The following is a 21,201-nucleotide window of genomic DNA, read 5'->3' as shown; positions in this document are numbered from 1 at the left end:
GAAAATACAGTGACCCACTTGTGATTTCCCATGAGATGCTAGTTTCCTACCACAGACCCATCATGGCACAGCCTCCCACTGTTGTGACCTGCTGACACCAAAAACCTGATTTCTGTTCCTTCAATCACAAAATCTTTTAATAAGATCATCGGTTATTGATACCACAGCAGGCAAATTTGCACTGTTATAGGAGCATCAGTAAGAAAAAAAGCAAGATATAATAAATAAGTAAACAATATAATAAATTAATATAAGAAGGACAATGCAATGGTTGAGTTAACTTTTATTGCACAAAGGAATATTGATATTGCACAATTAAGTATAGAGTGATATTGTACATGAGTTGTCAGTTTTGGTGTGTGTAGTCTACTTGGAGCAGTGTTGATTGTAAAGTCTGATAGCAGCAGGAGGGAAGGGCCTGCAGTATCTCCCCTCCACACACTGCGGGTGAAGCTGCCTGTCACTGAAGGAGCTGCCCAGTGCTGTCAGTGTCGAGATGTCACTGCCACAGCAGACCACTCCATAGAAGATGGCTGGTGCCACCACAGCACATACAGTCTGCTCTGGCTTTTCTTACAGTGCATTTGCATTGTCAGTTCAGTCCATTTTGTTACTCAGATGAACACCCAGGCCCTTGTAAGACTCCACTGTCTCAGTGTCTGTTCCCTGGATGTTCACTGGTGTAGGCAAACAGTGTTTGCATCAGTGGAAATCCAACACCAGCTCTTTGGTTTTCCCTGCATTGTTCCGGAGCGAGTTCCACCAGCTGCAGTCCAAACCAAGTCCTGGTTCAGTTCTCTGTACTTCCTGTCATCCCCATCTGTGATGAGTATTGAGTTTTAGTTTTTACTGTAGTGAAGATTTGCGCTTCATAATTCCTGACAGTCACGTTGCTTGTAGAGTTATTTCACATGTTGAAAGTGGTGATGGGGTTAACTGTCACTGCACTGAACCCACTTTGTATCAACAATAGTGACATCTAGTGGAGATTTCATGTTTATTTAAGTCAAGACTTGATGAAACGAGGCAGAACAGGCTGTGTAAGTGAACTCGCTGCTGTCACCTGTGAAGATTCAGCACAGTGACTCCTTTGGGTGCACAGTGTGATGACTGAAATAGTTCCAGGTCACCAATGACCACAATTAACTGAAAGTTAATTAATTTCAGGTAGAAATAAAATGTATAAATGGAGGGATTCAATCTCCTGTGGGAGAATGGTCGAATTTTAATGCGCCTCAGCAGCACACAGCCAGCCAATCAACAGGTGTTCATAATTGGAGAGCAGTAGAGTGAAAACGACGACGACAGAGAACAGACGGAAAATATCGCATTTATAAACCAGACTTGCTTAAAGCCCATTTTGAAGCAACGCGAAACCAGTAGCCAACAGCAATGATCTTAGTGGGCTTGAAGGTGAGTGTAAAGAATGAAGAGTGTTACTGATGTGATGTGAAGCTAGATGAAGGCTAAGCTGAGGAACCAGCGCAGTTAGACGGAGAACAATCATTCAGCACTTTCCACAGTTAAACTTCATTCATGTTCTTTCTTCACCCCCAGCTGAGCCTGCTCCTCGTGCTTCTCCTCGGCGTCACGCGCCACAGTGTTCAGGGTAAAGACGTCCACTTGTATAAAAGTGTGAAGTGTATTTGGAGCTTGGGAAAGTATTAAGAGTTCTTCCTTCACTGTGCAGGAACATGCAGTGTGGGACACTGCACTGACCGCACAAGATGTGTTCTGTCCAAGGACCAAAGAAGCTGCAAGTGCGCCACTGGATATTATGGAGACCAGTGTGACAAAGGTAAGGCACATTTCTTATTTATTCTGTGCTGACGGTATGTTTCCTATTATTGACTCTACCCGTTTGAAGTATTATTATGTCACAAAAGGGGCTTTGGGACGCCCATCACCATAAAAAAAACGAAATATTCTATCAAGTAATCAAAGAGAACAGTTTTAAAAAGGATTTGTAAGGTATAGGTGAAAAATAAATGGACAAAAGTGATGCAAAAGGGTCCAGATATGTTGGTGATTAGTCCTAAGTGAGGGTCCGGCTCCAGACACATTGAATCCTACACTTCCCACAATTCAACCAGTAGTGTATCATTTCATTTAACCTTTCATGGCCACATCTTTCATGCTCCCGTTTGGAATGCAGCCTTTCTGTACAACTGTACATTTTTAGTCCCCAAACCTGGGAAATAAGATGATAAATAACATTTAGGTCATCATCGGGGTTATTTTCCCCTCCAGGGAGGCTGAGCAGCAGCACTGTGCTCCACAGGACAGGTACTGACCACCATGTGTGGAGTGCCCCTTTGGTAGATTTTGACACATGCAGTTGAATTGCCTGCAGACCATGACAGTTTGTTCACTCATCTGAGCTTGGTTGTTGTTGTTGTTGTTGTTTTCATAACTGTACATTTCCCCGCTCATGGATCTCAAACACTCCCTTAAGTTACACACCTACTTTTGTTTAACTTTTGTTTTTTTTTTCTATTTATTTTACAGATGCACACATTAAAGTTGTGTGTGGCAAAAACTACATTGCAATCAGAGTGATAGAAGATTTCTTCAAGTATCACAATGTGCCACTGGAGTCCGTGCATTTGCCCAACAAATCTTGTCGTGGTCAGAGAGCGGCCATCAATGGTGTGTCGTACTTCGTGTCCAAGATATCTAAAGACAAATATGTAACCTGTGGAGGCAAACCGCTGGAGGTACAAGAGGAGCAGCAGATACTTGAAATGCCAAGCACAGACCTGTCACTTTATGTCACCATAAAAAAGGCCATCTGAACAGTTATCCTTGTCAGTCATGCTTTTTCTTCTTTTTCCCCTTCACACAGAAAAACTTCACTCACATCGCATATTCCCTGAGTCTATTGTCAGACCCTCAGGTTATTGGAAACATCATCAGAAATCCTGTCATTAAGATGGACTACAGATGCGTGTATCCATACACCAGGACAGTCAGCCTGCCTTTCCCAGTTGTCCCCTTCTCCAGGTAAGGAGGGATGCTGAATTAAGAGACTCATGGCATGAATGCTGTTTATACTGGCAATGCCCTGATTGTTAGAGAATTTCTCCTGTCCATTTAACCATTTCAGAGAATGTACTGAAACGTGTAAAGGAGAAATGTTTTCCGTTCATGTGCATGCTTCTGTGACAAGGATTCCCAAATGATGTTCTTTAGCAAATTTGAGGGGCTGTCTCAAACCAGAAAGCTCCTTGATGACCTCCTGAAATTGATTTTACTGTGTGCACTGCAATCTGAAAACATTTAGCACAGATAGAAATTGCTGCTCCAGTGTGCTCAAAGTCACCAAACAAACTGTGTGCTGCCTTTCCTCTTCTCTGCTCACGGACAGTGAGACGGTGATGCGTGTGGATGAACTTGATGCCACGATACAGATGATGTTGTACACAGACCAGTCCTACACGCAGACCTACACTAGTGCCCCCACTATTGAACTCCGAGACAAGGTCAGTCAACGTTCATCGACCAGCTGAACCAAATATTAACCAGTTCTGTGTTTTTGTTGGTATCATTTCCAAGATTGTTTTGAAATAACTTCTGAAAATGAGTCCAGGTGTACGTGGAGGTGAGGGTCATAGAGCCTGCAGATTTCTTCCTGCTCCGCATTAATGAGTGTTGGGCCACACAGTCTCCCCAGCCGAACACTGAGGAGGGATCCTTTCACTCTCTGCTTCTGAACGGGTTGGAACAGCTCTTGATATCCACATTTCATCTCAGCTTTGTCCTTTTACTGTGAACTCCACTTTTCTCATTCCTACTCATTTCCATCTCTTTCTCCAGGTGTGTGAACGACCAAACTGTTTCCTTTCTTAACATGACCGCGGGACAGTCTGGCCGTAACGGAGAAAGCTCCACCATTCGCTACAGTTTTGACATGTTTCGCTTCACAGCTGAACCTCACGACCTCTATCTGCACTGCAGTGTACAGCTGTGTGAGCCCGACGACCACAAGTCCTGCATGCCTGTGAGCTCGTCTTACTGTTATGCTTAGTAGTCTTGAGAGACTTATGTGACATTAGGCCTCATATTTGTTTCTATATCTGTCTTAAGATCAAGTCTCAGAGAACATACAGTGAAAGTTAACAGAAAATAGCTACTTACCCATGAAAGGAATGTGTATCATTTCTAGGATTTATTGTCTTTGCTTTGATGGCTTCACTTTGCAGTCTCTCATTTCTCTTGTTTTTATTTCTGGACAGAACTGTAATTCAATCAGTAAGAGAGAAGCAGTGAGAGCAGACCCAACCCAGGGCCTGCTGTCATATGGACCCATCAGGATAGAAATGCCAGACAGACCTCAGTCCAGTAAGCTCCTGCGTCTTTGTCTCTGTCTCCTGCCCCTGTATCATCAGAGAGTTAATGCTGTGTTGGACCTTCCAGTTGTCTTTAGTTTTCCCTGCAGGCCTCACTGGAAGTGAGATTTTTTTTTTTTCTTTTTGGTGTTTGTTTCAGGCATACTGACAATGGTGGTGCTGCCTGTAGCTGCTGTCTGGACCGTGGGCTTCTTCTTCATCATCCTCATCACTGTGGCCAAGGCAGGCAGCAGGAGGCTCACACAAATGGAGGAGCACTGACAATAGCATCGCTGCTATCAGCAGGTTGAATAAAATGTCAATAGAATAAACCCATAAAACACAAGAGTTCATTTGTTTTATTCCTGTCATGAGTCCCCAAACAAGTGTTGTGTCCCAGCAGGGTCAGGGAGCTAAGGTTTAAGCTGGGCAGAAATATGACCAGTTATAGGGAAATGTGTCCTTTACCCATGACATGGTGCAGAATTCAAGTGTCAAACATAACAGCACGTTTTTTAAATTCCTTAAAGTTGCTGGGTAAGCTTCATGTTGGAATGACCCGTTTTGTTCTGGAGTGAGTGTGCTGAAGGTCTGTGATGAAGACTGCAATCCAGTTGCACTTCTGCTGTGCTGGTCATTGTACATGCTGGCTCTCTGTCACACTTCAGTAAAGTGAGCTGTGGTTCCTGGTTTCAGTTCCACCTGTGCCATGCTGTGCCGTGCCATGTCAGGTCAAAATGAAAGATCTCTGGTCTTTTTTAAACGAGCTGAAGTAAACGCTGTCATTGTTCATGCACATGTTAAAACAAAATGTTAATTTTTCTGTAGAGAAGATGCTGAATCAGCTGTCTCCGCTCATCAGATAAATCTGGCCTCTTCGTGTTTGAGTGGTCTGTGGAGCAGCAGCTGTAGTTGAGCAGCAGATGGCGCACTGACCGCTGCCTGCTCTGGGTCTGAGATGGGGTCTGGTGTATCAGCAGGGAGGAGGGCCCTCTCTTCATATGAAATCATTACGAATCTTTTATCAGATACACAGCTGTTTGATGGCGGTGTTACAAATATTTGCCCGACGCCTTTCCGTTCCGAGTTTTAAGCCGCAGAGCTCCATTGGCTCAAACAGTGCAGGTGAAATTTGAGAGCCTTGCACTTGAGTTTCTGAAGGTTGTTTTTTTTTGTGTGTGTGTGTGTGTGTGTGTGTGTAGTATTTTGCAGCAAGTTCAGAAACTGCGTAACTTCAGAGACTCTTTCCGTGTGCTAATTTCTGGACTCCGGACGCTTTTGTTCGCCGGAGGTGGACCGGGACTTGTTGCAGGACTTACACTGTGCTCCGTGCTGCTGATCAGCCATTGTGGACGTCGGGAAGGGGGCAAGGTCTAGCTGGTTTGGCCGCTGGCTGCAGTGTTCGCTGTTTGCATGAAAGAAGCTGCTGTATGAACACTTGGATGAGCCATGAGGCTGCTGGCTCCGCTCAAATCGGACTGCCTACCACCGGGAATGGATTAGCAGCTGCTCTTGATTCATGTTTGTTCCGATGCTTCGTAAATGCGCCTTTGTTTGCGTTTTATACTTTGTTATTTCTGATGTGCCAACTCCATAGTGACCAGAGAGGTCACTAGTTGCGAAGCGTTGTGATTAAATGTAAGAGAAGAGAATAAATCTTCCAGCACCTGTACTCCTGCCTGCCGGAGAAACTTGTTCGGCTGTTTTCTGTCATCTTCATCACTCCACAACTCCGTCCATTTGGGGAACACAGCAGCACACGAAGAAGAAGATGGCATCCAAACATCCCTGGACTCAGATCATCATCACGTTATCGTCGTTACTGTCCCTGATTCTGTGCAGCACAGCGGCAAATGTCCCAGAGGAAGAGGGCTTCAGTGCTGAGGTACAGTCACGACTGTGGGTCAGAGTCCACGCCAGGCTCCCCGAAGAGGGCCACACCACTCCGTCTTGGTGTTTGTAAATATGTGAATTCACAGATGTCAGAATATTGCTGTAAATTCTGAGGGGATTCTGTGTGCAGTTTAGTGTAGTTTGATAAGATCCAATCATTCTTTAACTGTTAGTACACCAGTTCCAGACAGATGGAGGTTAGAATAGTTCAGATATCCCTCCATCAGCTTACAGCTCCACAGTAGTGTTAGTAAGTGTCTCTGCTCTGCTCAGAAAAGCTTCATGGTGATGAATGTCAGTATTCTTCTTCTGGCAGCCATTTGTGTTTGTGTTCCATGCTGTGATCTATATGATAATGTCAGAATGTTGATTATCAGCCCTGCTGTGGAAGAGATTTTGCTTCTTTCATGATCTTCAGGTGCTGATGTTAACACACCTATTCTCTCATTGCATTGGATGGGATTCGTCATGTCATGCAGACATTACCTGAGGATTTCTTCCTCTGAGTGTACATCTGAGTTTGTGTGTTGCATGTGTGTGTTTCGCCCCTGGCCTGTGTTCATGCTGTACGTGCATGAAGGTGTGAGTCCCATGATCCAGCTGTGTGAGCAGGCCCTGTGGTGTTGTTTTTGAGCTGTGCTGTTGAGGCTTTTTAAAGGGCAAAACTTCAAACTTGACAGAGATTTTTCCCCCAGGACCCATCATCCTGTTTGCCTGGCTACGTGGCTTTACACGCTCAATTTCAATGTCAGCAAACATGAAAGAAAGAGGGAAAATTCAGGATGTGTCACTAGACTGTAAGCCAGATGGTGCTTTACCATCATTTGAAGTACACACATGCAGAATTTTGTGTATCTTGTGTACTACAGTAGTGCTATACAGTTTAATTATTGTCCTTTTAGTGTTCCTGTTTCCACTTCTTCCTCTCCTCTCCTCATCTTGGCTGTCAGTGAGGAGAAGGCGCAGGAATGAGAGAGCAGGAATGTTGTAATGTTAATGGAAGCCATCTGGTTTCTATCTCTACTTTCTCTTTTCTTTTAACTCCTCAGATGCTCTCTCCACTCATTAGACAGTGACTTGTTCCTGGATTAGCATAACAGTGCCTCCGTACCAGTCGAAGCTGTCATATGCATATACAGCATACACCATGCATGGCACACACAAACACAGGCACGTGTGTTCAGTAGCTTTTCCCAGGCTAGACTCAGCAAAAGTGACTCCCCTTTCTCCTCAACAGGCATGGCTTCGTAAGTTCGGCTACCTGTCCCAGGCCAGCAGACAGATGTCCACTATGCAGTCAGCTCAGATTCTGTCCAAAGCCATCAGCGACATGCAGCGCTTCTATGGCCTGGAGGTGACTGGAGAGATGAACCCTGCTACTGTCACGTAAGCTCCAGATTGTTTTGAAGCTGTGCTTTTATTCTCCAGGACGTTTTTTTTCTCAAAGACGTGCAACATTACTTCATCATTGGTGTGCACTGACTACAAGCTGAATCCCGGTGCTTGAGGGATGTTTTATAGCATGTAGGGATTATTTATTTATTAGTTATATTTTCATTTTTTGCATTGTTAAAAGTTTCACATTTTTTATGCATTCTATGGTATAGATGGAATGTTGGATGGCCACAAATCTCCGTCTGTCATTTGAGAATTCTGGACAGCAAACCTCAGCAACCACTCACCCTGAAGCAATTAGTGTCAGAGGACTGGCTTTTCCCCATCACACAATAATAATAATTACCAGTGGCTGCTGAAACAGTGCCAGCTTTTAATAACTTTTTATGGCGATAAGATTTGAATTACAGTTTCATTTCACTCATATCACATCCTGACTGATGAGGCTCATCAAGCTGTTGTGTCATATCCTCACATTAACTCTGACCTTCATGTGCATGTTCAGTGTGAGTGTATGCTGTATGTATGTAACACAAAGGTCTTAAAGAAATAGTTTGACAGTTTAAGAAATTCCCTTTCTCGCAGAGAGTTAGATGAGAAGTTTGATACCACTCCAATGTCTGTATGCTGGTATGCTTTGCTCAGCATAAATGGGGAACAGCTTGCTTGGCTCTGTGGCAAGGAAACAAAATCTGCATACCAACACCTGATAAACACACAGTGCCTCGTGTTTTTAACCTGTACAAAATCAAAAGTGCAAAAAGACATATTGACAGGTTGTTTGTACCTTTGGACAGAGACAGACTAGCTGTTTCCCTCTGTTTCCAGTGTTTGTGCTAAGCTAAGCTAAGCTAAGTAGCCTCATATTTACTGTACAGATATGAGAGTGGTATAAATCTTATGTGTGAGTATTTCCCAAAATGCAAAGTCAGCTTTTTCCTTGTGGTTAAGTTCTTTTCAGAGATTAGTCCTGAAGAGGGTGTTCAATACTGTATGCTGCACCGTTTGAGACCTAGCTCAGAAAAATCCCTTTCAACTATAGTCTAGAATTTATATATAAAAAAAAAAAGTAAAGTACAGTATAGAGGTTGAGTTGATGGCCATGAGAAAAAGGTCATTATTCAACCTGTACAAACTGCATTTTGTAGAACTGAGGAAATTCTGCAGCCACGATTTTGCAGCTTACAGTTTTAACATGCTCCGTGTGTGTGTGTGTGTGTGTGTGTGTGTGTGTGTGTGTGTGTGTGTGTGTGTGTTTGGCCGTGCAGGGCCATGCATCGACCTCGCTGTGGCCTCCCAGACAGAAAGGCGGTGGACATTGATGATGGTGCAAGGAAGAAACGTTACGCTCTCACTGGACAGCAGTGGGATAAAGACCACATCACCTACAGGTTCATAGCACTGAAATGTGAAAACTAGACAACAGTAAAGCAGAATATTGAACGTACCCGCTCTAACATGTTTTCTCTCCTGGCTGCAGTATATTGAACCAGCTCATCCCCTCCTCACTGGGCGAGGAGCGCACATTCAGTGCAATCCGCAAGGCCTTTGATGTGTGGAGACGGGTCACACCGCTCACCTTTGAGGAGTTACCTGCTCAAATCAACATCAACAGCAGCCAGGCGGTGCTTGCTGACATTCTGTTGTTGTTTGCCTCTGGTTTCCATGGTGATATGTCATTGTTTGATGGCGAGGGTGGGTCACTGGCCCATGCCTTCTACCCCGGACCGGGAGTAGGTGGGGATACACACTTTGATGCTGATGAGCCGTGGACGCTGGACAACCAAAACCCAGAAGGTGTGTGGGTTTATTTTTCTTGTGGGGATTGAACCTGTGACTTCCTGGTAGAGGGAGAATCACTCCAACCATTAGCTGGTTATGGGTGGTCTTGTCTCTCCTGGTCACCGGCTACACGTCAGTAACAAAGAATTAGATTTCTTCACTATGACGTTAATAAAATCTAGCCAGCTGATTAACTTGTTAGAATGATTTATGAGCTTGATTTAATCAAAATGTTTTCCTCTGCTTGGGCTTAGTAAACAATATCCTTATAGCGTTGCCATGACTTGAAAATGGAGTTGAAAGTTTTACTGCAACAGTACAAGAGAGTATCACATGGACAACAGATGCTCATGGATCAATGCTGCACGGTTCCCCCTTGATTCATTTAGATGGGATTTACATGGTACTTAATGTTCTAAGTATCAGTAGCTGTGGTTGTGTGATCACTTGTAATGTTTGAGTGTAGGGACTACTTTTTCAAAAGCTGCTAATGAACTCTGTCTTGGGAAGTAGACCATTCAGGTAGTTCCACAGAAGAATGAAAACTCTTAAAGTGGTTTTCAGTGAGCACTGTAGAAGATAGGTGACTGTGTGTTTCAGTATGACGAGCACAGCATGACCTCTTACAGTGTCTTTGATCAGTTTGCAGTTTCTCAAATTAAATGTGATTTTAATGTAAATGACGTTTGAAAATGATGTTATTTCACATGATCTAAGTTCCATATTGTTATGTACTGTACATACTGTATGTGTGTCACTGTCTGGCTTGTAGGTGTAGACCTCTTCCTGGTGGCGGTGCATGAGCTTGGTCATGCTTTGGGCCTGGAGCACTCAGATAACCCCAGTGCCATAATGGCTCCTTTCTACCAGTGGATCCATACACACAACTTCACACTACATGAGGATGACATCAAAGGAATACAGTACATATACGGTGAGAAGCAAACACCATACTGATACACCCGTTTAAAGCACTATGTATGTCTTCCACAGTGCAGTTATTTAAATTTACCTGCAGAATTTGGACGTAATGACTGGAGGCTGAGTGAGTAGTTTAATGGCAGTATTCTACTCATGAGCCGTTGCAAAGATCTCATTATCTGCAGACTGCAAAGAGACATGTCAGAGGTCTGTATTCGCAAAAAGAGATGATGTGAAAATATTATGACACGAAACGAATAGTGGGACTGGACTGGATTCACATAGACAGGTTTTATATTGACTTCAGTCTCTATTGCCAGTGAAACATTCATTCATTCATTCATCTTCTATACCCGCGTATCCCTTTCGGGGCCTATCCCAGCTGGCAATGGGCGAGAGGCAGGGTACACCCTGGATGGGTCGCCAGCCGATTGCAGGGCTGCCAGTGAAACAGCACTTTCTAAATACAAATACTGTGATATAAAGCTCACAGTGTGTGAGCAAAGCTAAGCTTTCATTAAGATGAAAAACAGGACACTGAAAGACAGCAGATGATATTTAGCTAATGTCCACAACTCAGCTTTGGCTATACTGATTAAAATCTAAACTGAATGTACACGTAAGGGGACACATGAACAAAACTGTGAACTCCATGCTTTTGATGTTTTGGCTTAATACTCGAACTGCTTCGGCTTTGAAGTCACTGTGGGGTTGACGTGCAGCGCATTAGCTGTAATTTGAGGTTATATCACACTCGTATCACATCTGGACCTTTGTCAAAAGAAGACAAGAAGCCTTGGAAAGAAGCTCTGTGCATATGCACACAGACACACTCAACACCAGTGAAAGTCTGCTCAAACAGCTTGTCATGCATGCCGTTATGATGCTCTCATGCTTTCCCTGCATGAATGGATTACATTGTTACTTGACAGATGACATATTTTTGTGTATGTGTGTGTGTGTGTGTGTGTGTGTGTGTGTGCGCGCGCGCATGTGTGTTAGTTACAAAAAACCTTGTGTGTGCGTTAGAGTACTGTTTGTGTGTGTTGGTGTGTTTCTACTGTAGCCCTGTAATAAGAGCTGTAATTACAGGACAAAATCCTCATTTGTCTCATACTGCAGACATAAATTCATTATAGACATTATTTACACCGAATGAGTGACTTGTGATTTTATTTTGCTTGAGACAAAAACAAGGTTCATGTTTTCCTTTTTTCGTGCATTTCTTTTTCTGTAGATTGTTTTGTCCTGGTCACTCTTCTCGTAACGCACAAGAGATACAAAAAAAAAAAAATCAGATTCAGTTTGGGAATGTTGTCTATGGTTTTAGTTTGCCCAGCAAGCCCCAAATCTTTCCATACCCACACTATTCTGGCCTATTGATACGCCTACACTAGACATCTGCACCACAGTAAACTACAGTTTTCACAAACTAGATGTGAAGAATCTTGTAGGTTTTGTGCTGTAAATACTGTATGGCAAATGTTTTGACAGAACTTATACAGGAGTTTACTTTACTAAACAGATCTTAAGGATTGAGCTCGAGGAAAGCTCTGATTGGATGAGAAAAAGGACTTGAGGAGTTTAAATAGAGATTAACACAGCATAAACTTTGTTGATAAAAATAAACATTTGGGTTTCTTTGTAGAGGATTTATGCAGGAGAGCAGCAGTTGTCTGCCTCCCGACTCAGTTTGTCCTCTCGAGCGACTCATCTGTTGACTTTATTTTATTTTGGTGACAGTCTTACCAGCTGCTGACAATGAGCAGGCTCAGTTCAAACATTCATTACTTACTTTGCCTCTTGCTGTAAAAGGTGGTCTCTTATATTACAAACTGACTGTGAAATGAAACACGAGTAATTCAAAGTGTTAAGATAGTTGATATTCAAATCCACTTAATATTACTGTAAGTCTGTGTGTTCACGTGTAGCATGAAACAAAAAGGGAAGGATAGAAGGATAAAGTAAACCTCTGTATTAGTTTACTGATCCATGCAGTAGTGATGATCCATATTTTTAGTTTTTTAACAATGGATCAAATCACTATGTGTAATTTGAAAGGTGTCACTGCAGTTCCTCTCAGCTCTACTGAGCATTTTGGCCTCTGACAGGCCGTGACTGTTCTGTTTTGGTTCACTCTCATGACATCTTTTCAAAGAAGGCTTTTAACAGCTAATGATAATAGAGCTTATTCCCCTCCCTTTGTTGAAACCCAAACAGATTTACAGCATAAAGAGGGTGAATATTGGACATACACCCATTAGGTGGCCAGAAACACAACTTCAAATGAATGCTGACGTTGCTCCATGTCTGTCCATGGTGGCTTTATAAGGTGATAATATGTCAGTATTGTGTTTACTGCTTGCTCTGCTGCTTTCAAGTGACAAAAACAAATCAATTAATGCAGCTTTAAGTTAGAACTGTAATTTGGTAACATCAACAGAACTGCCTGCCAGCGCACAGGGGCTTTCATTTTGCAAAGCTGTTCCCTTCGTAAACACAGTTGCACTCTGGGCAGCTGGTAACGGTCCCTGTTTGTCCTCTGATGCAAATAGCCGATTAACAGGCATCAGTTTGAGTTTTTCAAGGCTCTAAACTAAGAGGTCCATCATGTGTGAAAGGAAAGTAAGACACAGAATTTCAAATAAACGGATTGCATAAATTGAGAAATTACCATATAAAACTAAGAGTTAACTAACTGTCATGTAGCCTCTAGCATTGTTTTAAGACTGGTAAAAAGCAGAGCCTTAGAAACAAACAGAGACTTCGCTGGCTGCAGACTTCATTGCAGGTTAAAAGGCTGCACACGCTGAATTTCTCCACATGCTGATAGCTGAGTCACTGTCCAGCATCAGCCTTCATATATTCCTAGCAATATTTATGGCTCAGTGTAACTCAATACATCTTCAAGCCCATCAGCTGTCGTTACACATTACATAATGGCTGCATCTGTGTGTTTTCTCCTCTTAGCAACCAGCAGGACTGATTTTTCCAAAAGAGCAGCCCATCAAATGAGCTTATAGCTGCTGCACAAAATGGAAAATTACATTTCTTTGTGTGAGGGAGAATTAGAGAGGATATTGTGAAGGGAAAGAGAGAGAGTATAAAAGAAGTTATTGATGGCTGATGCCACACAGGCAGGCGGGAGGAATTTATTTAATCTCAGATGGAAGCTTCATTTGCATTTTATGTGAAAACACGAGAGGAAAAAGAAGTTTTTCTCTCTTGTTCTGAGGCCAAGCTCTTCATCTTTTCGTCAGGTCCTCCTGTCATCACTGATGCTCCACCCACCTCTCCTCCTGCCCCTGACGATGAACCCAATGATGACTTACCCACCCCCACTTCTTCTCTTGAAGATGAACCCACCTTCACTCCTCTCACCGACCCCCCACCTGCATCACCCGACCCGACAGACGCCAGCCGGGATCCACCAGCCCGGCCGGAGCCGAGCCCCAGTCCTACGTCACCTCCTGTCCTCCCCACCTCCGTCCCCACTGATTCCCAGCCTAGCCCAGAACCTGAACCTGTCACCCCAAGCATTAGAAAAGATAACCTCCCTCCTCCTCCTCCTCCTCCGCCCCCTGCTCCTCCCCGACCTCCCAAGCAGCCAGACCACCAGGCCCCAAATATCTGTGATGGAGACTTTGACACAGTGACCATGCTGAGGGGGGAGATGTTTGTTTTCAAGGTGAGAAGTTCAGAATCATTGAACCAACTGTCAGTGGTCACTGGTGTTTTTACATTAGGAAATCTATCAACTAACACAAGCCTGCTTACAGTCAAAAAGACCTTCAAGTCATGCCAGGGGAAGCCAACAGTAAATCATTTTGATGAAAGATAAGCATGATTATTTTGCTTGCTTGTTCAGGGTCGCTGGTTCTGGCGTGTGCGGAGGAACCGGGTCTTGGATAACTACCCGATGCCGATATCTGTCTTCTGGATCGGCCTGCCTAGTGACATTGATGCTGCCTATGAGCGCCATGATGGCAAATTTGTCTTCTTTAAAGGTATGTCAAGGCTGCTTATAACCAATAAAACCTGTCATTTTGTGTGCACAGCACCCACATGCTCCACAGACTGTAGTGTGTTACGTCAAAGCTTTTATGCTGAACTTGTATACAGTTTAACCAACATCTGCTTAGTTTCCTCAATTTTTCTCAGCGGCTTTTCCCCAAGCGAAGCTGAAGCCAATGTGGAGCTATTTAAGAGTGTGTTCTATAAACACAAAATGGGGAGTGAAACACAAATGTGATCTGTGCTTTGATTTGAATTCTTCAGACTGAAAGGAAACAGTGCAAAGTCAGCAGATTTTCTCTCACACAATGTGATTTACAAGGATATGGTAATAATTCAACACAGCTATAACTCTCCCTATCTGACAGACACACACACACACACACAGAAATATTTAAAATGCTAGAAGTTACGTAAGAAGTAAAGAAGTCCTCCAGCCAAACGATTTACTGTTGAAACATGGCTGCAGATAGAGTGTTGAGAATGAGTCTTTGCATGTGTGTATAACTGCCTCACAGAGTTTGTGTCTATTAATGTGTATTGCTGATTTCATTTGGTGTCTCAAAAGAGGTCTGTGCAGTGTGGCAGCCGTTGCTGGCCCAGTAAGACTCAGCTCCAGCTGAGCCCCAAAAGGCCTCATGAGAGAGGTAGAGGATTGCATCAGCCTTCTCTGCTGCGCACTGCTCCACGTGTTAACAGCTGCAGAGGTTTTACTGTTACAGTCAGGCCCTTTTATGATTTGTCATGCATTTTGAGGATTTTCTGGGCTTTTGATCACAGATTTACTGTCATTAACATCCATAGAACGTTCCTGTTAATGGTGATTTCTGTTGTTGTCATTGTTCTTGCTTTTTGTTGACATCACTGAGAGGGACGGGTGAGGGTTAGGGTTAGGGTTAGGTTAAGACAAGCTGAATAAGTTGATTCTACTCTGCTCAAACAGTCCTTGCATAGTACAGTATATGCATCCAAACCTGCAGAGATGTTGACCATATGAATCCGAAATGATTTAAGCACTGTAGTAGACAAAACATCAGTTGAAAATGTTGAAACATCATTTCAAAATAAGTGTGCACCAATTAATAAAAGCCCCAGTGCGCAAACTTAGCTGTTATAACTTAGTCTACTATGTCACACTGCAGCAGTGCCCTGGCAGTGGATGTGGAAAGTGGCTGAAAAGTGTGCCCAAAGGTTAGATTCAGAGAAGAAATTGGCTGCTGCATTGGAAATCTTGGAAAATAAGTGTTGTGCCTACCATTTCTACCTTGCCTGTCCTTTCTACTTTTCCTCTGGAATGAATAAACCCCATGAAAAATGCCATATGCTGCCACTGCTTTTCTCCCTTCTCTCCCTCAATGCTTTCCCCTCATATTTCCCTTCTCTTATCCGGGTAACAAACATTACCTGTGCTGGAAGATTGTACTGGAGATGTTACTTTCTCTTTATAGAAATACATATCGTTTTGTCCCTGCAGATGATAGATACTGGGTGTTCAGGGAGGCTGATGTACTGCCAGGTTACCCACAGCCCTTGCATGAGTATGGACAAGGAGTTCCTGCACACAAGATAGACACAGCAATCTGGTGGGAACCCAACGGATACACATACTTCTTCTCTGGAGACAGGTATAGTATATCACACACTCATGGATACATGCAGTGAGATTTGAACACATTTGATAATAATGTTCATATCTGAAAAGGGTTTTCTACATTGTATGAATCTCCCCACGTCTTTGCACGTCTTACTCTCTGTGTGCAGATACTGGCGATACAATGAGGAGACCCGGACTACAGACCGTGACTTCCCCAAGCCAAACAGCAGATGGGGCAGGATCCCTCACTCACCTAAAGGAGCCTTCCTCAGTGATGATGCTGGTAAATAATGATTTTAAATAAAGCATATACAGCCCTTATTTGAAGGTTCTGTTTGTGGGAATTATAACAGACTCCAAAAGCTGTATATACATCCTTGAAAGTGGGAGAACAGCATGAGTGAAGTGAAGTGGAAGGAAAGAAAGAATGAAAGGTTACAGGGGTGAAATGGGGTGTGTAAGAGACAGGGAGGGAAAAAAAATTACATTAGAGACTAGGTAGGCTGGAGTGAGCAGAGAGAAGAGTGAGGGGATGAGGGAGAGAGAGAGCGAGAGAGAAGGGAGAAATGAGAGCTCTGGTTTGAGGGTTGGCCCGTCCTTCCTTTGGAAATTAGATTTGTGGCAGAGCTGCTAAATGCACTCTGTAACAGTCCAATCTCATCTCCACCCAAACTGCTCTAATGTCTCTGCAAGCCTGGTTTCCCATTTCCCATGTCGAAACAAATGGTGGATGAGGGAGTCTTTACAAATGAAATGACAAATTGAAGGATCAGTACACATATATCAGTTTTTTTGGGTTTGGTTTCATACTTTCATACATCATCAAATTCAATCGAAATAACTGAAGTACTGAAAGAATCATTAACTAAACAGAGAGGCTACGCTGTTCTCCAGTTAGCGTGACACTTCTTCTCCGTAAGTGTTAAAGGAATAGTTTGACATTTTTTCAATTATACAGTGAATACAAAGCTACAACCAAGAGACAATCACCTTATCTTAGCATAAAGACTGGAAGTGGGGGAAACAGCTAGTCTGGTTGTGTCCAAATGGAACAAATATCCACCTACCACGACCTCATGTCACATCTCATTTTTTCAGTTTGTATAGAAACAAAAACATAAAAACTTCATACCTGACAAATCTCTGCTGGTTGCCTGGCAGTTGCTCAAGAAGTAGTCTGACACAGTAACACCCTATAAACTGTTAATTTTCAGTTGTAGACTTTAGCTTTTATACAAATTGACTTGTTTAAGCATTAGAGATGCTGGTAGGTAGTTTTTAACCTTTAGACAGAGCCAGACTAGCTGTTAGCACCTGTTTCCAGTCTTTATGCTGAGATAAGCTTAAAGCTGGCTGCTGGTGGTAGCATCACAATTACTGTACAGATATGAGTGGTATCAGTCTTCTCATCTAACTCTCACCAAGAAAGTGAGTAAGCTCAATTCCCAAAATGTTTAACTATTCCTTTGAAAATAGGACTGAATACATACGGGAGAGGATCAAAAGCAAAACACAATTGTATTCACTTTAGAAATAAGAAAATAAAACCTTTGTGCTGGTTCAGCTCCAGTCTGCCAGCCATACACTCACATGGCACACATATCAAATGCATCCTGTCAATCATAGTGGTGTAATTAGCAATCTACCTTCCCCTAATTGAAAGTTATTTTTGTCACTCCTCACAAGGAAATAGCTGTACAGTACAGCAGGGAGTCATGAGCCTGGGCACCAAATATCAACACTGTACCTATTCTACTCTATATTCACATAGTACTCCATTGCACATGAGTTGGCTAACTCTTACTGTCTCTCATGCAGCTTACACCTATTTCTACAAAGGCACCAATTACTGGAGGTTTGACAATCGTAAAACAGAAGCAGACAAAGGGTACCCTCGCTCCATCCTGAAGGACTTCATGGGCTGTGTGGGAGCCCCTGACCCACAGCCCGACCCAGACACTGACCAGGAACCAAAAGACAAACCAGTCAAGCCTTCAGACCGAGGCAAAGATGAGCATAAAGAGCCGGACAGGGGCCGGGACAAAGACACAAATCCAGAGGAAGACCAGACCTCTCAGCCTGACGGCACAGAGGAAGAGGAGGACAAAGAGGTGAACGTGGTCGTGACGGTGGCTGACAATGAATCAAAGGTCATGACCCTGATCATGGTGATTGTCCCTCTGGTGCTCATCCTGTGCATCCTCATCCTAATCTACGCCATCCTCAGGACTCTTCAGAACAAAGAGACACCGAGGGCCTTGGTGCACTGCAAACGTTCGCTGCAGGACTGGGTGTGAGGTACAGAATTAGAAGAGATAGAACGGGTATTCATCATTTGCCTGGCACAGTCGTTGCCCTCACAGAGTTTACTTATGGCATGGTGGAAAGAAGGTTTGACACAGTACTAGTCTAAGAAAGCCGAGGATGAGTCACCGTCTTGGGCCCCATTCATTGTGAGAACTTTTATTGCTTATGTGAAATAATACAAAAGTGGTTAAAGTCGGCGCCTGTGGAACTACAGTTTCCCTCTACTGGCCTCAAAGTCTTTCTCCTGTGCCTCCCTTTTTGAGATCCAAATATCTGTAAAAGTACCTCTAATTCTTTAAATAATCACATTTATTCCATCACAACATAAAAAAAACATTTTGCCAGCCATCAAATGTGTACTGTAGAAGACACATGACACACTAGGAATGTCCATTTCTACTAGTTTAATTCTGTACATCCACTGAGGAGTGGTAGATGATCCATTTGTAGTACAAATGCAGACAAAGTTGATAATGCACATACATTAAGTATACAAATACTGCATTCATATGAACAAGTCCTACATGTGTTTGACTATGGTGCCTTAGCCAATCTTGACATTTTTCTTTATTTGCACTTTTGATTCTGTTTATTGTTGTCTTTGTTTTGCTGAGGTTGCTTCACTGCAGATACTGTATGTGTGTGAGTAAAGCAGAGCTTCCTGTACATACTAAACACACAGACACTTGCAGAAGAAGCTGATCCTCCAGCCAGGAATGACAGCTGTGTGCATCCATGACTGTCTCCCACTGGGCCCAGTATCTCTGCTCACACACACATACACCAATGTCACAATCTCAAAAAAAATGCACTTATTTGTGCATGCATGTCCACATTCGCAGACACACACACCAAGGCATAGGGATAACCTACCCAAACAAAGGCACATAAAGGTTTTTGCACACAGACACAGGGGCTCCAGCCTCCCCTCCTCCCACCACAGCCATGATGTTTAGACTGCAACGCTAAAAACACTATCCGAGTGGACACGTATTGAGATACACTGCTGCGCTGGGATTAAATACAGATTCTGTCCATCTCAACTGGCCTTGTTAAGAGTAAAACCATAGTAGCAGTGTCTGTCTTTCTGCCTCTCCTTTTGTCATGCTAAAGCTAAAGAGGCTGATGAAGCTAATTAAGTGTACAAGGAAGCCTGCAGGCTAGAGAGGAATGGGTCAGGGTCTGGTTTCCATTAAGCCCACATGCTGCTGATTTAGTAGTGTCAGGCATTGGGGGGGAGGGCTCAAAAAGAAAGAAGTATGTAAAATGGTAGTGGGGAGTAAGGAAAAAGGGGAAATGAGAGAGAATGAGATGGTGAGGGAAAGAAAGAAAGAAACCTGGGGAGGCATAGAGTGAGGCGGGCAGAGGGAGGGCTCTGCCAGCATTTCCTCTCCAGTTTTCTCTGGGAAAGGAGGAGCGAGGGAAGGAGAGAGGAAGGATGTCGGGGAGGGGCAGCGCTGGCGTTGCGCCTCTTGACCTAGATTGGGAGACTAAGTCCACTCCTCTTCAAGTCTTGTTTTTGGTCTGCTTGTTGTGGAGAGCAGAAGATGACTTCCTCTGCGACCCCTACTCCCTCCCTCCTCTATTTTTCTCTCCACTTCCACTGTCTCTTTTTTTGTTTCATTGCTGTATTTACCCCCCTTCTGCGCTCCCAAATGTATTAATTTTCTTTCCCACTCTTCCAGAAAGTTAGCTCAAGCATTTAAAAGATAGTTAATGCACAGAAACAATTGCAGAAAATGATGCTGATCTTATTGTGTCCATTGAGCCTCCCATCATCTACGTGTCTCTGTGTAAAGCCACTATTCACATGCTGTAATCACTTAAGGTTTGTGCCTTTGCTTTGTGCCTATGTCTTACATGTTTAATTGTTTAATTGTGCCTTTTTTCTGTGAATATTGGGGGGCTTTTTTTTTTTTTTTTTAACTATAACCAGCATGAGGGAAGGGTTTTAAAAATAGAAGTCTTTTTTACTCGACTTATCATTTGTAGTTTTGTAAATTTTGTTTCTGTTCAAGTTTTCTTTAACAACAGCAGTAGATTATTCCGACAATGTTGATGCATGCAGGGCATGTTCTGTAAGGCCTGTGCACTCCTGTGTAGAGTACGTTAAGGATTTCACAATAAAACTCACAGGTAAAAGCAACACCTGTTTTTTGCTGCAATTTTTGCCTTCATGATCTTGTAACTTTGCATTTTTAACCTACTTTGCAAACGTCAAGTTCAAGGAGATGCTTCTACTTTTGGCCACAAGAGGGAATCATTACCTCAAGTATATCTTAATGATGTTGGTCTCTTTCAGGACAATACACACACACACACACACACACACACACACACACAAGTAAGCAAGCAAGACATAAAAGTAAAACCTTATTGAAAATGATGTTGTGTATTTGTGCTTATATGCAGATACAGTGCTGGAAATGAAAGAGAATGTTTAAGTATATTTACTCAATGAATGTACATTGGTGCAAGTTGGAGGTAACTACTTTTGTTTTTCATACTCATTCATACTTCATTTTAATCTTTTTATTATTATTACTTAATACACTTAATATATTTCATAGAGAAATACTGTTCCTGTTTTTACTCTGCTGCATAAGACCGTCATCAAAAACATTAAAAGCTGATGGAATATGATGCATGTTTACAGATTACATTACCAAACAGAATAAGAATTATTTAAAAGTAGACACTCAGACCAGGTACAACAATAACCACCAAAAAATATAGCTTATTTAATAAGGTCAAATTTTGCATTGTGAGAATTTTTACTTAAGTACACTTCTAATCATTTTTCTCCACTTTTTTCTGGACTTCTACTTGTAATAGAGTACTTTTACATTGTGCAATTACATAAAGGACCTTTTGCCACCCCCTATCTAAACAGATGTTTGTAAGAGTGTGTGTACTAATGTTTGTACATGAGGTCCATGTGTGAGTGAGTGAGAGCAACTTCCAGGA

At 42.8% G+C, this 21,201-nt stretch overlaps 2 protein-coding genes across 2 annotated transcripts; both read left to right on the top strand.

Annotated features, from left to right (window-relative positions):
- Window positions 1–1,253: 1,253 nt before the first annotated feature.
- zpd (zona pellucida glycoprotein d) lies at window positions 1,254–4,665 on the top strand. The gene is made up of 10 exons (XM_076733846.1): window positions 1,254–1,413; window positions 1,558–1,609; window positions 1,691–1,798; window positions 2,509–2,717; window positions 2,846–3,003; window positions 3,368–3,482; window positions 3,590–3,717; window positions 3,817–4,000; window positions 4,236–4,341; window positions 4,489–4,665. Exons 1-10 carry the CDS (start codon window positions 1,393–1,395, stop codon window positions 4,608–4,610), a joined length of 1,203 nt encoding a protein of 400 aa, XP_076589961.1. The 5' UTR covers window positions 1,254–1,392; the 3' UTR covers window positions 4,611–4,665.
- A 1,247-nt stretch (window positions 4,666–5,912) lies between these two features.
- Window positions 5,913–18,560, top strand: mmp15a (matrix metallopeptidase 15a). Its single transcript, XM_076733864.1, has 10 exons — window positions 5,913–6,213; window positions 7,459–7,607; window positions 8,885–9,007; window positions 9,097–9,413; window positions 10,171–10,332; window positions 13,580–14,007; window positions 14,188–14,326; window positions 15,808–15,958; window positions 16,095–16,210; window positions 17,746–18,560. Exons 1-10 carry the CDS (start codon window positions 6,100–6,102, stop codon window positions 18,222–18,224), a joined length of 2,178 nt encoding a protein of 725 aa, XP_076589979.1. The 5' UTR covers window positions 5,913–6,099; the 3' UTR covers window positions 18,225–18,560.
- The last annotated feature ends 2,641 nt before the right edge of the window (window positions 18,561–21,201 follow it).

This window comes from Chaetodon auriga, chromosome 6 (genome assembly GCF_051107435.1).
Source record: "Chaetodon auriga isolate fChaAug3 chromosome 6, fChaAug3.hap1, whole genome shotgun sequence".
Taxonomy (NCBI): domain Eukaryota; kingdom Metazoa; phylum Chordata; class Actinopteri; order Chaetodontiformes; family Chaetodontidae; genus Chaetodon; species Chaetodon auriga.
Note: the sequence above shows the minus strand (reverse complement) of the source record. Positions and strands in the feature narration are given on the sequence as shown.